General features: G+C 39.3%; 1 protein-coding gene across 1 annotated transcript; it reads right to left on the bottom strand.

Moving 5' to 3' along the window:
* Positions 1–8,167: 8,167 nt before the first annotated feature.
* Positions 8,168–12,156, bottom strand: LOC107815648 (uncharacterized). The gene is made up of 5 exons (XM_016641261.2): positions 11,977–12,156; positions 11,712–11,895; positions 11,141–11,347; positions 8,780–8,968; positions 8,168–8,679 (listed from the first exon to the last, which is right to left on the bottom strand). Exons 1-5 carry the CDS (start codon positions 12,057–12,059, stop codon positions 8,524–8,526), a joined length of 819 nt encoding a protein of 272 aa, XP_016496747.1. The 5' UTR covers positions 12,060–12,156; the 3' UTR covers positions 8,168–8,523.
* Between the last annotated feature and the right edge of the window lie 5,190 nt (positions 12,157–17,346).

Raw genomic sequence — 17,346 nt, 5'->3', positions numbered from 1 at the left:
TTGAGCGATGGTGATCTGTTTAGCTTGCAGCATGTCGAATATCACTTGAGGTTGATTCCCCCATCTCCCATTTCTTGTGCTCCTTGGCCACCAGATCGGGCCTCCCTGGGTATACTCCCTCTAGAGTCTGTGCATAAATCCGCGTTTAGAGCAATGTGCGAGCTAACATCAACTGGTTCCATATTTGGCACTTCTATGTTGTTGTTTTCTCCAAGACCTTCGTTGTCATGAGCATGTGCGTTTTGTGAGCTAGACATGTTTCAGCCTGAGAATAAAAAATTCTTGACAAGAAAAAGTGTAAAAATAACATGTGTAATGAGAATCAGTAATGAAATAATCACTATTATTTTTAGCCTCACGGTGGGCGCCAAACTGTTTACCTAGAAAATATGAGTAACAATTAAATTTGATTTGTGGTTTTAAAGATATGTGATTTAGTTCAATACCAATTAATAATCAAGAAATATGAAGTAGAAATGAAAGAAATAAGTGAACTAAACCAATGTTACTCAGCAGCGGTGACCTCAAGCTTAGTATCCTCGAGACGAACTAAGAGCAGTAAAGTAAGAATAATAAATGTAAATGACAATTCTGATGAACAGTAAGAGAGAAAAGTATGATAGTATATTCTTGCCAAGGATTAGATAATGTTTATAAATGATTGGGGGTCCCCTTTATATAGGAGGGGAACCCTAAATAAGGTACATTTTCATTTAAAATAAAGAATATTATTGGGACAATTGTATAACCGCCTAGTACGGATTTGTACTAATTCATACAAATCTATTCCGAAATTTACGCCTTAATCTTGGGGACGTGGCGAGAATCTTGTCCTTTTGTAACAAACTCATAACGACACTATCTCGGAGTCGGTCATGATTTTCTTTGATGTTCCTCGTGTACTTCGATCCTCGGGCATTGCATTCTGTCTTCGAGCTTGAGTCTGGCCCATCGAACTCGAACTCGAACTCGACCTTACCTAAACTCGGGCTTAAAGCAACCCCTCGAGCCTAAAAAATTGTGCATACCTGATTTCGACCGTATACAATTATAAAATTACCTTTATCTAAATAATTATTTTTATATTACGTGCATGAAATATATATTTTACAAACTTTATTTTCTTTCATTCTCAATTGTGTAAATAAATTTTTGAACTTTTGTTGCTAATACTAAAATTATTATTACGAACAAATTATTCTAATTTTTTTTACTATGCTCATTATTTTGTTATTCCAGCATTCTATATGCTCAAATACTTTTTATTTTTTTAATTTACAAATAAAATTTATTTATTCTATAGGTAAGTCCATAATATAAAGTTCGGAAAAGGGCCTAAACTACCCTTATCGTTTGCTAAATGATTTATAAATACCCTCCATCCATCTATCCGTCCAAAAAAAACGCGACGTTAATTCTATTAATAAAAATACCCTTGCGACTAACGACAGAATTGGTGGGTCTTTCATTTAATGACGTGGAGATTTTTAACTAGGCCATGTGGCAATCTTTGACTGGAACAAAAAATAAATATTGTTTTAACCCATTTACCTTATCCGGCTCATTTACAAAAATGGGTGGTATGTATCACACCTATTCCCACTCATCTGACCTCCCCTTTCTTCTTCTCCAATCATAGATCCCATCTTTGGAAAAATTACAGAACAGAAATAGACCAAATTTTCACTTGTAAATGACCAATACAAAGACCCAATATATAGCAGATATTAATCAATAGGCTTTAGCTAAGGTAAAAAAGAAGTAGAGTTGTTGGTTTTCGGGTACACTATTGAGATTGATCTCTATTTCAACGCTGGTATGTATTTTCTCTTTGTTTAGTGTTTCTTGTTATTTGAATATGAAAATCTTTTCTGAGTTTTTAATATTTTCCTTTTTTTGATTGGAAGAATTGGTGGTTATTGAATTTTACATTTGTGTTTGTATTGATTAATCAAAGGTGGGATTTTTATCTATTCTTTGTCTCGATCTAACGAGAATTGAGTAATTGATCCTTACCTTAAAGATTTTGCGAAGAACTAGGTGAGAACAGTGAGGAAAAAATATATGTTCAGATCCCACTTTTGACAAAGTTGCCTCTTTTATTTATAAAAAAAGAGATGGGTATTGGGTTGTCAGAGATTGGAGTTAAAATTAGAAAAGTTGTAATCTTTCAGATTAAAGTGTGTTATAGGACAATTTGGAATCATCCATTCCTTGTGTGTATGTTGTGTTTCTTGTTATTTTTGTACACATCATTTCCTTTTGTGTTTTCCCTATTGGTGATTGTCTCGCCTGTTCTTGTTTGCACTGCTCTTCTGCTTGGAACTTTGCTACGACAGTTATAGGGGTTTAAAGATCGGGTTTATGATTGGAGAAGAGGAAAAGGGGAGGTTAGATGAGTGGGAATGGGTGTGATAGATCCCACCCATTTTCGTAAATGGGTCGGATAAGGTAAATAGGTTGAAATAATATAAATTTTTTGTTTCAGTCAAAGATTGCCACGATGCCCAGTTAAAAATCGCCACGTCATTAAATGAAAGACCCACTAATTCTGCCGTTAGTCGCGGGGTATTTTTGTTAATAGAATTAACATCGTGTATTTTTTTGGACGGAGAGATGGCAGAGGGTATTTTTAAACCATTTAGCAAATGATAGGGGTAATTTTGGCCCTTTTGTGATGACCCGCCATGTCATCATGCCACATAGGCGCCATTTGGCATATATTAATGCCATGTGGAAGCTTACATAAGAAGAAGACTAGCATTTGTGAGAAAATTCTAGAGAGGTATCGACATTTCCTTAGGAAGAACCTAGATCCTTATGGATTTAGTAGGAAAGTCCTTGGAATCTTCTAAGCATGTAGAGAATTCTAGAAAAAGCCCTTATCTTGTAAATATCAAATACTTGTGTAATAATTAATATTTACACACTAGCCCCTAGGAGACTAGTATATAAAGGGGGTCATTCATTTGTAATTCATCAAGCAAACAATTCAAGTTATCTCTAATATAAAGCTTCCTTTAACAATTCTCTTGTGTTCTTTCTTCCATTCTCTTAGCGATCTTGAGTGTAGTAAGGCTGACTTGACATAGCAAGAACGTGAGCAAGTTGTGCAAGATCGTGAGCGAGTTATCAAGTGTCGCATGTGTACTTAGTTAACAACTAAGGACGTGACAACATGGTATCAGAACGAAGGTTTCAACTAAGGGAATGGCGAACGACGGAGAAATTAACGTTGTCAACACCCAAGCCAATGTCATCCAGGATGCTATTGTCAAGAGTGGCCGTAGCAAAAAGAGGAATGCCACCAACAAGAGCCACGAGGTTCCACCTGAGGTTGTGTCAAACGAAGGGCTTACATCCCAAGAACTATCTGCCACTAAGGCGAGTGGGGATGAAGTGGAGGTCCTTCCAGAGGACGTCTCGCTCGGTAAAGAGTGGGTGATAAAGATGGACGCGGGGATGGACGCCATGGAGATCTTTGGCCAATGCTTGGGGAAGGTGGAATGTACCCTTAACGTTCTTGAGGGGCACACTCTTGAAGAGATTGAGAGTATCCGAAATGACTTGGAGGGACGTACACAGACTGAGATGGAACTAAGGCAAACCATCAATGCCTTAGAGTGCAGACTCATGGAGGCTTTGAGTACTATCGATGCTATGAAGGCAAAGATAGAGTCACTCAAGGAACATGTCAATGCTGGCGTGACCGAGGTAGCCAGCAATGTTGTGGTGACGAGAGAGGCCAAGATCGAGGCTCCTAAACCCCCGGTGTTCAAAGGTGTTCGTGATGCCCAAGAAGTGAAAAACTTTCTTTGGCACTTGGAGAACTACTTCAGGCACGGCAAAGTGAGGGACGACGAGGCCAAGATCAACACTGCGGTATTGTACCTCTCAGAGACTGCCATGCTATGGTGGAGAAGGAAGATGGCCGACGTGGATAAAGGTCTATGTACTATTAGCACATGTGATCAGTTCAAAGCGGAGTTCAAGCGACAGTTCTTTCCAAACAATGTCTTGTATGAGGCAAGGTGCAAGCTTAGGGAATTAAAGCAAACAGGGAGCATACGTAACTATGTCAAGGAGTTCACTACCCTTATGCTTCAAATCCCCAACCTAACCAATGATGACTTGTTGTTCCACACTTCATGGACAGGTTGCAAAATTGGGCTAATCAGGAGTTGCAACGCTGACAAGTCACTGATATAGACCAAGCCATAGTGGAGGCCGAATCATTGATGGATTTCAGGCATGACAAACACGACAAAGGCAATGTCAAGGAGTCAAAGGTTAACAGTGCCAAAGGTGGGGGAGACCGTGGAAAAGTCAAGGAGATACAACAACAATACTCCAAGACTCAAGATTTCAAAAAGTCGAGTGGTCATCAGGGCTACGCCAAGAAGAAGGCGCAGGTCGAGAAGAAGGGATGCTATATATGCGAAGGGCCACATGGCTTCAGGAATTGTCCTGACCTCAAGAGCCTCAGTGCCATGGTACGTGAGCAGAAGGAGCAACCATAAGGAGAGAGTCCGGGAACCGCACAGTTGGGTATGATCGGAATATGTGGTGTTGTCGCGAAGCAAGTTATCCAACCTACCGAGAATGGCAATCAGTACGTGGATCTCACCATCAACAACAAGCCCGTTCGTGCAATGGTGGATACTGGAGCAACTCATAATTTCGTGACTGAGGTTGTCGCAAAGAGACTAGAATTGAAGCTTGCTCCAACCAACTCTCACGTCAAGACCGTGAATTCCAAGATACAGAATGCTCGTGGGGTAGCTAATGGAGTTGGTGTCAAATTGGGAACTTGGAAAGGTATGACAAACTTTACCATAACCGCTATGGATATCTTTTACATCATACTGGGGCAAGAGTTCTTTAGACATTGTCATACTTTAATCGAACCCTACCTCCAACGTCTCTTGGTTATGGAGCGAGAAGGAGCTTCATGGTACCTACAGTGACTATGTCACACGGACAGATCCAAGCACAACTCTCAGCTATGCAGGTTGTCAAGGGGATCAAGAAGGGGGAGCCAACGTTCGTGGCAACCATTGCAAGTCTAGAGGAAGACAAAAAATTTCAAGAGAAAGTGTCACCTTGCATAGAGAAGTTGCTTAAGGAAAACAAAGATGTCATGCCCGAGGAATTGCCTAAGTTTGGAGACATTAGACGGCGGATCATAAGGGAGAGTCATGATACAATGTGGGCTGGTCATCCAGGCCAACGTCGCAGCAGGACCTTGGTTGAGTCAGTCTACTATTGGCCACACATGCGAGATTATGCGGTGCTGTCACAAAGCAATCTATCCAACCTACCGAGAATGGAAACCAGTACGTGGATCTCACCATCAACAACAAGCCTGCTCGTGCAATGGTGGATACTGGAGCAACTCATAATTTCGTGACTGAGGCTGCCGCAAAAAGACTAGAATTGAAGCTTGCTCCAACCAACTCCCGCGTCAAGACCGTGAATGCCGAGGTACAAAATGCTCGTGGGGTAGCTAATGGAGTTGGTGTCAAATTGGGAACTTGAAAAGGTATGACAAACTTTACCGTAACCGCTATGGATATCTTTGACATCATATTGGGACAAGAGTTCTTTAGACATTGTCATACTTTGATCGAACCCTACCTCCAACATATCTTGGTTATAGAGCGAGAAGGAGCTTGCATGGTACCTACAGTGACTATGTCATACGGACAGATCCACGCACAACTCTCAGCTATGCAGGTTATCAAGGGGATCAAGAAGGGGGAGCCGACGTTCGTGGCAACCATTGCAAGTCTAGAGGAAGACAAAAATTTTCAAGAGACAGTGCTACCTTTCATAGAGAAGTTGCCTAAGGAAAACAAAGATGTCATGCCCGAGGAATTGCCTAAGTTTGGAGACATTAGACGGTGGATCATAAGGGAGAGTCATGATACAATGTGGGCTGGTCATCCAGGCCAACGTCGTACCAGGGCCTTGGTTGAGTCAGTCTACCATTGGCCACACATGCGAGATGCTATAGAATGTTATGTGCAAACTTGTCTTGTATGTCAGCAGGACAAGGTTGAGCAACAACAACCCGGAGGACTTTTGGAGCCACTACCAGTTGCAGAGCGTCCATGGGAGAGCGTGACTATGGACTTTATCACTTGTCTACCAAGGTCCGACGGTTATGGTACTATTATGGTGGTCGTGGATAGATTTTTCAAATATGCCACCTTCATGCCCGCCTCACCAGGTTGCACAGCCAAGGAAGCCGCCAAGCTATTCTTTAAGAACGTGGTGAAGTATTGGGGCTTACCAAGGCATATAATCAGTGATCGAGACCCCCGCTTTACTGGAAACTTTTGGAGAGAGTTGTTTGACATACTTGGTACGGAGCTGCACTTTTCTACTAGTTTCCACCCACAGACGGATGGACAAACGGAACGAGTCAATGCCTTACTAGAATGCTACTTGAGGCATTATGTAAGCACGCATCAGAAAGATTGGACAAAGCTCATAGACATCGCCCAATTCTCTTATAACTTGCAGCGGAGTGAGTCCACGGAACGGACACCATTTGAGCTAGCCACAGGCCAACAACCACAAACTCCACATTCCTTACCAGTCGCGTTCGAGGGAAAGAGTTTGGGGGCTTATCATATGGCCAAAGGATGGGAGAAGCAGCTCGACACTGCTAAGTCCTACTTGGATAAGGGAGCTAAGAAGATGAAGAAGTTTGCGGACCGTAAGTGGCGTCCCACATACTATAGAGTTGGGGACATGGTCATGGTGAAGTTTAACCCAAGACAGTTCAAGGCACTACGGGGCATGCATCAGAATCTGATTCGCAAGTATGAGGGGCCATTTAAGATCGTCGCCAAGGTAGGCAAGATCTCATACAAGCTTGATATGCCATCGTATCTTAAGATCTACCCTGTCTTCCATGCCAACATGCTTAAGTCATATCATGAAGATAAGGATGATCCGAGTAGGGGCCAATCAAGTCGAGCGCCAATGACTATCACCGCCTCGCATGATCGGGAGATTGAGGCTATCATAGATTACCAGGCCAGGAGAAAACAAGGGCAAAAAGCCACCGCTATGTTCCTCGTCCATTGGAAAGGGCAATCACCGGAGGAAGCCACGTGGGAACGATATGAAGACTTGTGGCAATTCAAAGATAAGATCCGAGAGTTTATGCAGCAGCATTGCGCCGCGGTCGTCGCAACATTGGGTGGGGGAGAGTGTGATGACCCACCATGTCATCATGCCACATAGGCGCCATTTGACATATATTAATGCCATGTGGAAGCTTACATAAGAAGAAGGCTAGCATTGTGAGAAGATTCTAGAGAGGTATGGACATTTCCTTAGGAAGAACCTAGATCCTTATGTATTTTCTAGGAAAGTCCTTGGAATCTTCTAGGCTTGTAGAGAATTCTAGAAAAAGCTCGTATCTTGTAAATATCAAGGACTTGTGTAATAATTAATATTTACACACTAGCCCCTAGGAGACTAGTATATAAAGTGGACCATTCATTTGTAATTCATCAAGTAAACAATTCAAGTTCTCTCTAATATAAAGCCTCCTTTAACAATTCTCTTGTGTTCTTTCTTCCATTCTCTTAGCAATCTTGAGTGTAGTAAGGCTGATTTGACATAGCAAGAACGTAAGCAAGTTGTGCAAGATCGTGAGGAGTTATCAAGTGCCGCACGTGTACTTAGTTAACAACTAAGGACGTGACACTTTTCCGTATAAAGTTTAGCTGCGGTTCTCTTTGCTTTGGCACCAAAGCAAAGAGAAGATATTAAGGATTTTACCTGCTCCCGCATATCAGTAATGTTTTCGGTCTTCTTTACATTTAGCTTAATGGTTGACGTAACCTTTGTTTCCCCCGTTAAGGATTAGATCAAAGTTGTCCTCTTTTACAAAGATAAGAGATATTTTATATTCACTAGTATAGATAAGGAATAAAAATTACTCCTATAGGCATACATAAGGGACTACCTAAGTCTTTTTTCCTCCACCTGCAACTGCCGACGGCAACCTTCTGCGGGAAAAATGCAAATAAGTAATACGTCGATGTTGCTCTTTTAAGATGATTATGTCTAAAATCGACACCCAAACAATTGCTGCATTTTCACCTGAATATAAACTATAACATGCTCATATATATTTACCCCCATCTTTTCATCCTGTCCTGTGTCCTTCATTAATAAGTATCAGTGCTTGGCAAGTGAACACTTACTAGTACATTCATATTACAACACTAGCTGCAACACTTATTCTAGTGTCAGCAGCTAAGATTTAGATATACACTTAATATGATGCTCTTATTAAGCAGAACCGCCTCATCTTCCCTAGCAGATTGTGCAAGGAGGTCCTGGCGTAGAGAAACGAATGAATATTCAACTGTAGGTTAACCGAAGTATTACTTGATTGTGCAGATTTAAGACAGGAAGATAACTCAGCCGCTTTGTCCATGGGAAAGATCACAAACATTGTCTTGTTTGGATCTCGGTAGTTCATGTTTGAAGAACTTCTCAGGATACAGAAACAACACCTTCTATCATTTTCTCAATCATAAAGGTCATCTGCTGCTCCTTCCATACATCCTTCTCAAGAGACAGTTCATAAAATGTTACCTCACCGGAACTCCTCACTGCGAGAGAAGAAGTGCTTCTTGTGCCATAACGCCCCTATGCACCGGCCGTTAGAAAGCAAAATTTATCAAAATGGAACAGGCAAATACATGTTCACTTCCTTAAGCTGAAAACAAGAGGGGTGTAAACACAATACCATAGAGGTTTTAGTATCAATGAATATGGAGCTCAACTGGTACTCCCACTCAAGGGGGTAGATGCCTGGCAGGTTGCTGTCTTCTTTAGACACGTCTCTCATTATTCTTTCAGCTGCCCGTTCTATTGGAATTTCAGCTTCACCATATTCATCTAATAATTGCTTGAAACTGCACTTCAGCCGTTGAGACTGCAAATTTGAAATTTAGAATATGGAGGCAAAGGCACTTTTAATAATCTTAGGTAACTATCGCTCACTGAACCACTGGAAAAGAAAAAAGAATGAAAGCAGCAACATAAAAGAGACGGCACTCTTAATAATCTTTTGCTTGTTGTCAATTGCTTTAACAACAAGCAAAAGCACTTTGACAGCAACTGATAGAAGCCTAAAGCATTAGGATAAACGCTCTCAGTATTATGACTTGAACACTGAGTTGCAAGTTAGAAAAACAATGAGAATGCAGAGTGTTCAAATACTCCCACGTCACAAGTTAGACCAGTTCCAACCAACATGTTAAGAAAGTTAAGATTTTACATTTAAGTTGATGGGCTTCAATAAAGCTAGGGATATGGATCTCTGTCTTCACTTCTTTTTCCATAACCCCTTTTTGATCTTGGGACGAGAGTTTGACATAGTATTAGAGGGTCTAAACATCCATCTGTAGAGCAGTTATAGATATAAACTCTTTTACCAAATTCTGCTGCAGTATATTTCCTCCTAGATTAACGATCTATGTCATCGAAGGAAGGAAGTTTAAGAGAACATTAAGTATGTGACGACAAAAAACTTTTTCCATATGAAATGTTGTGACGATGTTCATGTAGATACTTGAAATTGCAGCACTTGTCACTTTCTGAACTGATTTATTGCTCTTAGAACTTCTTAATCTCCCCGTTCCAGTTTATGTGAACCTATTTCCTTTTTGGTCCGTTCAAAAAAGAATGGCCCTTTCTGAATTTGAAAACAATTTCGCTTAAACCTCCAATTTTACCTTTAATGAGAACTTTTATAACCATACAAATACTCTGGCAAGTTTACCATCACAAGTTTCAAAAGAATTATAGCCATACAAAAATTCTGACTTGTTTAGTACCACAAATTACAAAAGTCTTCATTTATTTCTTAAACTCCGTGCCCAGTCAAATAGGTTCAATAAATTGGAACGGAGGAGTAGTTGATTCTGTTTAAGCTGTGTCGAGTCTTATCACACCATCGGGGAGCTCCTAAAACTATTTATCAGATCTCAAGGTGAGTCTCTTAATCATAAATTGATAAAGTTGTCCCTAAATCTAGGTAGTGAATCTCCTTTTACCAGAATTGCATGTAACTAAAATAAATTTATGATATCCATGGCTTGATCCTTTTTTCGTCAATCTCTTTTCCACCTATGTGTAGTGGACCTGTATATCTCAATTATCAACAGCATAAACCTATCATTTAATTTCAGGAATATTGCACATTCTTTCTACATCCAGAATAATATTTTGCTTTGACTAGTTAGGTTTGATTTATCACAATCCAACTGCCTCACAAACTGGTCACCTCTCCCCACTATGAAAACACTCAGAACTCTTGTTCAGAAAGTTCTATAGACCATTGTATTGCATCTTTAATTGTTATATTAATGATGTCCGAAAGTGAGGGAGTGGAGAACTAGTATAGACCAGAAACTCTAGAATGAATAGATATTGTAAATCATGTCAAGCCTAACGGATAATGTCCTTCAGAGTCTTGGAGCTCAACTGATAAACAGAAAATAGTTATCATCAGCATTAGATTTGTTATAATCAGCATTAAATGATTTTAGACCACCTATTTGTTTGTTTACCGGCTTCAGCACGAAATCATAAATAAGCTCTACCACGGATTGCCAAGCATTTGGTACTGAGTTTCCTCCATTTTTAGTAAGAAAATAAACCAAAAGTAGGACCAAACGGAGAGTTAGTAGCATAAACAAAGATGGATTTGTGAATGAGAAATATAAGTTTCCTATTTTCATAGGAATCAATGAGATTATTCAAATTGTTCGAGTGGGCTGGAGATGATCTGCGCTAAATCCAGTGTTAAATAAGTGAATTTATCCAGTTGAGGCATTTTTGATTGATTGACACAAAACAATTCCCTCAATACAAGTTAACTCCGTCAGCCTATGTTCTTAAATGACCCCATCATCAATTCAACTTGTTTTCTTTGGTGGCCTATATTTTCTTTCAAGACATGTGCCTTTTTGAGTGCTACGTAAAAGCTTTCAGACCACGGAAGGTATATCCCTAAGCACAGCCTTGCAGTGCAGGTTTAAGCGTCAATAGTCTAACAGAATCATCAAGAAGAAGACCATGATGAAGCAGAGAAATTTGTTACCTTAGTCCATGGAGTATCAAGTGTTGCATTTGATAAAACATGAATACCAGCTGAAACCTCAGTCGCGGACATACCGCTGTCTTTTGGTCGGTTGGTTATATAAACCATGTTCATCGAACAAAGATCAGCTACTATCAAATTAAACCCATTATATTGACCAGCTTCTTCCAAAAGTTGCTCCGAAAAATCATGTGGGCTTTTATCACTCTGCAATTACAAACCCACAAAAATATATTTCACACAGGAAGTACCTAAGAGGCTTATTTTTACCAAGTTCAGAAATTTTCATTAGAATCTGGAAAGTAAGGCAAGGGCAATATCAACGGTGAATTCACTAATTAGAAACAAAAGGATGCATAACCAGAAACATGCTTAGGTAACATGCAGCTATATTCCAAGAGTTCAGAAACACCTAAAACGGACAGAGGGATTTGAAAGCTCCCAGCAGACTTATAAGATTCTCCATTTTTGTATACCCCATGGAACATCACATCAATAAAACATTAATTCATAAGAAAGCTCCAGGCAATTAAACAAACAGGTGGAGTGCTTAGTATTGCTGAGAAAGCACCTTTAAGAATCGAACAGGAAGGTCTCCTCTACTCTTGGCGTCTGAATTTGAATTGATTTCCCGAACATTAGTAAGGAAAGCCACTCTTCCAGAGTGAGTACAAGCCAGCCAAGTCCCGCCAGCGACTTCATCTCTTCCACCAACTATATCACTATCTTCCCACCATGCCAAAGGCTTTGTGGGACTTCCAACAATAAGGAAACCAAGATAAACAAAGTCGAATAGAATAAATAGAAAAAAGTGAGTGAAATTCAAAATGGCTTACCGATTGTGGTATTCATCTCTGTTGAGGAATAGGAGGAAGGGATAGAGCGGATGCGCTTTCCATATGAATACGGCTATACACATGCTTTCTTGCCAACTGACTGCACTTTCTGTAATTGCAAATCCTAGTCAACTCTCCACGAAGTGGCAAGTGAGACCGACAATATTTCTATAGAACGCCACGTTTAAGTAAGAGTAATTTTCTTTTTCGGCTAAATATATATTTGTGCTACGTTAAAGATAAGAGCGACAAAAATGAAATGTTTAAAATTTAATTATTTCCAAATATAGTAATGTGTTACTCCCTCCGTTCCAGTTTACGTGAACATATTTCTTTTTTGATCCGTTCAAAAAAGAATAACCCCTTTCTAAATTTGAAAACAATTTAGCTTAAATTTTCAATTTTACTCTTAATGAAAAGCTTTTATAACCACACAAATATTCTGGGTCACTTTGACTTGTTTAGGACCGCAATTTCCAAAAGTCTTCATTTTTTCTTAAACTTCGTGCCCAGTCAAACAGTTTCACATAAATTGGAACAGAGGAAGTATTTGTTTTGTACAGATTAATAAGAAAAGTGTGTTATTTAAATTAAAACAGAGGGAGTATTAATTATATAACCATCTAACACTCCTCTCAAGTCGGTGCACACAAATCATATGTACTAAGCTTGTTACATATGTAACTAATACGAGAATCAGTGAGGGACTTGGTGAAAACATATGCAAGATGATCATTCAATTTTACAATCATGGTAGCAATATCTTCTAAGAGTATCTTTTCTTCACAAAATGATAATCAATCTCAATATATTTAGGTCATGTAATATAAAAGGTAGCTTGATTATTACACAAGTTCCAATTAGCTGATCTCACCAAATTTCAACTCCTTGAGCAAATGTTGATCCAAACTAGCTCACATGTAGTCATTACTTGATAATCTGCTTCTGCATTGGACCGGGCAACCACATTATGTTTCTTGCTTTTCTAAGACACTAAATTACCTCCTACTAAAGCATAATTTCCAAACGTATAACGTCTATCAAAAAGTGATCTTTCTCAATGAACATCTGAGTATCCAACGATCTGCTCATCGCCTCAATCCTCAAACAATAATCATTTACCTAGAGTTGATTTTATACATAGAAGAATGCGAACAAGTGCATCTCAATGATGTAACGACCCGATCGGTCATTTTGAGTGTTAGCATGTCGTTCGGCGATTTGAGACCTTGAGTAGCTTCACATTAGGTATTATGACTCGCGTATGTGGTTGGTTTTGATTTCGAGAGATTCAGAGTTAATTTGGAAGAATAATTCTCAATTCGCAAGCTCTAAGTCGGAAGAGTTGACCAAGGTTTGACTTTAGAGCAAATGACCTCGGAATCGGGATAAGAAGGTTCCTATAGGTTCGTAAGGTAATTTTATACTAGGGCGTATGTTTGGGTTGAATAGCGGGTGGTACGGGAGCGATTCAGCACTTATTGTTGAAAGTTCGCTATTTGAAGATTTTGGCAACTGCAGATTTGCCTTCGCGATCGCGGCTATGCTTCCGTTATCATGTAGAGGAACGAGTGGGCAATGTATAAGTTGCAAAATCAGGACTTAGCTCATTTCATCTCATTTCTCTCACTTGGAGCCAATTGTGAGGTGATTTTAGATGGCATTTTCATTATCTATCACAAGGTAAATAATTCTTACTTATTGTGTACCAATAACATGGATTATATATGGTTTTAAATATGAAAATTTGTAGAAATTGTGAAATTTTTGAAAGAAATCCTAAAATATTATTTTTGAGTTTTGACCATGCAATTAGGCATGGAATTAAGAATAAATTATATATCTAAGTTCGTGGTTCTATGGGTAATATTTATCTTCGAGAATTTTTGGAATCCAAGCACGTGGGCCCGGGGGGTTGACTTTTATTGATTTTCGTGTGGGGTTGAGGAATTATCTCTAATTGTTAAACGAGTCTTTGAGTATTTTGATTGGTTTGCACATTCTTTGGCTAGTTACAGATTGTTTGGCATTTGTTTGAGATGTTTGAGAGGCGTTGGAGCCGATTATCAAATTTCAGAGCAAGATAAGTCTCTTCCCTAACCTTGTAAGAGGGAATTTACCCTGAAGGGACTATATTTGCTACGTTCTATGTGTTATAGGAGTTATGCACGTATGAGGTGATGATTATCCATGTGTATGCTAGATTCTTGATTTGTTCTGGTTAAAGACTTAGACTCACACCATGCTTTAACTATACTACTTGAGTTATTCCTACTTGTTTAAATGCTTTAATTTATGTGTTAGCCTAAGACTAGACTTGCATAGAGTATTAAGACTTATTATTTAGGCGCGTTGTACTTGATTAGCCAAGGAAAATTATACTTGCTCTTACGAATTACTCCCGTGTTGTACTTATTTGTCCGAAAGATTCTTGATTTCATAACTCGCATATATATATTCGTGAGTTGGTTTGATGACCCATCAAAAGTTTCACTATTCTTATGGGATCAGGCTGAACGCCTCATCACTACTTTTATGGATTGGGCCATACGCCCTCGGCAGTATTATGAAATATCTCTATGGATAGTCTCGACAGTATTATGAGATTCATCTATGGATCGAGTCATACATACCTCGGCGATATTATGGGAGCGATCCGTACGACCATAGCGAGATATTGTACAATCACTCTTAGGGATCGGGCCATTTGCCTCGGCATAATCATGCATAATATTTCGATTGGGAGTCGATGCATATATGAGTATCTTGACTTAGATTCTATGACGTTTACACCTAACATTAGTCATATATATTCCATTCGAGGTAGTATTCGATATTTGAGGATTTCATATTTATTCTTCTTTTGAGGATCATGTTATACACATATATCTATTTTTGTTGCTTTTTTAGCTATGCTTGATCCTAACTACTTTTATTGTACTTTAATTATTGAAACACTAGTAAGTGTTGTTATCGACTCCTCGTTACTACTTCTTCGAGGTTAGACTAGATATTTACTAGGTACACATTGATATTCATACCCATATTATACTTCTGCACTAATTGTGCAGGTAATGAAACATGTACATTTGATGGTCACGCGGGCGTGTGGGCGCAACTGCTGAGGAGACTTTGTGATGAGTTGCTCTCTATGTTATGATCCATATCACAAAGATTTTCCGTCCTATTTATGTACTGTATTATGTCCATTTTTTATTCTAAACAGTTATTGTAGTAGTAATGTTTATTTCAGTAGATGCTCATGCACTTGTGATACCGGATTTTGGGAATTCAAATTTTTGTTCTTGGTTGCATTTTTGTTATGATATCAAATTTATATTTCGACCACGTTCCAATATTTAAGATAATATCAGTAATTTACTATGAAAATTGAATAGTTTTGCTTATTTATTTCATCACTTGTACTAAATCTATTATGGACAATTGTTAAGCATGTCAATTAATTGTTGGCTTGCCTAACAGCAGCATTAGGTGCCATCATGGCCTATGGTGGGAATTGAGTCGTGACAGCTTTGTATCAGAGCACTAGGTTCACTTAGGTCTCACGAGTCATGAGCAAGTATAGTAGAGTCTTGCGGATCGATATGGAGACGTCTGTACCTATCTTCGAGAGGATACAAGACTGTTAGGAGAACTTCCCATTCTTCATTCCTTATCATGCGACTTGATTTTGGTTGAAGCTTATATCTTTAGCTCCATCCCACTCATTCAAACACGATGTGGAGCACTTGATATCAGTTGGGCATCGACGAGTTGATTCTACAGGTGTGGTTGATGATGTTTTTCCCTGTGCTATAAGGGTAGACTACTATCATTTCCTTGTAAAGGGTTGTTCAATCATTTTGTCACAATGTTGGCGTTGCCCACGGGTTCAAGGCTATACATAGTGTATTGCAATAATTCACGTATTGTTATCGCACAGTGTTGATGTAAATGGTAGGGTGTTTATTGATGTGTCGCGGTCATGAATGCTTCAACAGGAGGATTATTCGGTTCACGATTGGGAGGTTGGTGTTTATTCAAGTACGGGAGAGGCATTTGGGCTATTAATGTTCCAGCTTTGGTCGACAAAGTTGCTAGATTCGGCATTTTTGAATTTGGTAGAGTTCTTTCTTGTCTTGTTGTGTAGTTGTCCTTGTTCGATCGCACTAAGGCTCGTCACTATGATTTCTTGTCCTTGGAGACACGGCATGGCGAGGTGGTGCATAAGGAGAAAATATCGAAGATGACGGTGTGTTGCGACTTCAGGGTTGAATCTGTGTTCCATTTTTGATGGTTCAAGGGAGATGATCCTTGAGAAGGCTTAGAGTTAATGACATTCTATTTGTTTGGGTGCTACGGAGATGGATAGTGGTTTGAGGCTGCATTATTGGTTGCAGAGGATTAAAAGGATGTTGTTGAATGTGTCTCGTGATGGTTGAATTATTAGCAGATCGAGTATGAGGAGCATAGATCGAATAGTTGCCTAAGAAGATGTCTAAAATGGAACGAAAGTGGGAGCGTATCATCATGGATATTGTGGTAGGATAGCCACATGCTTTGAGAAAGCTTAATGTAATTAGGGTCATTGTGGACAAATAACTAAGTCTATGTATTTTATTCTGGTAATGACTTGTACACTTAGAAAGTTCGAATACCACGTAAATAGTTTGCTTGGAACGCAGAGGAAATGTGAATGCTTATATCCTTTTAGAGTGCAATATAGTCTCGAGCTTTGAACGCGTTGATGTGCCTTCAGTTTATGTTAATGGAATGAATGGTTTCTTACAACTGGTGGACGAGTGTGGACTCGGGAGGATTAACGAATTTCATAGTGGATATAACTATGGAAATGTTGTTGGAGGATGTCAATATAAGGTTATACACAGGTGGGATATCTCCTATGAGAGTTTGCCTGATTTCTTATGAGGTTCCTATAAAGAGTTTTACCTTCTATCCAATGAGAGGCATGTACTACACTGTGTGTCCGAATCGCTTGAGGAAGATGGCGTGACTGTCATGAGGTCGAATGTGTATTTGGGAATGATAACTTGGATTATGTGATTATGGCTTAAGGCCAAGTGGGGGAGCCTACTATCAATATTTGGGTCGCATGGTCTTATGTGGTTGTAGTTTCAGAATTAAAGGACGCGGGGTGGATTATTTATGACTTTGAGGATGATTTGAGCAAAGAATTGGTGGGTGCGTGTTATATTTTACCTTATTGATTGTGGAGTTTGCAGGATGACTCAAATTTGATATTCCTTGTGGATGTGATGTGCAAGAGGAAGTATTCACTTGGGTGCTTCTTTTGGAGTATTCATGTGCTAATGGAGCATTAGTTATTTGCTTGTTTGTTTATCTATTCAG

This window comes from Nicotiana tabacum, chromosome 11 (genome assembly GCF_000715075.1).
Source record: "Nicotiana tabacum cultivar K326 chromosome 11, ASM71507v2, whole genome shotgun sequence".
Taxonomy (NCBI): Eukaryota; Viridiplantae; Streptophyta; class Magnoliopsida; order Solanales; family Solanaceae; genus Nicotiana; species Nicotiana tabacum.
Note: the sequence above shows the minus strand (reverse complement) of the source record. Positions and strands in the feature narration are given on the sequence as shown.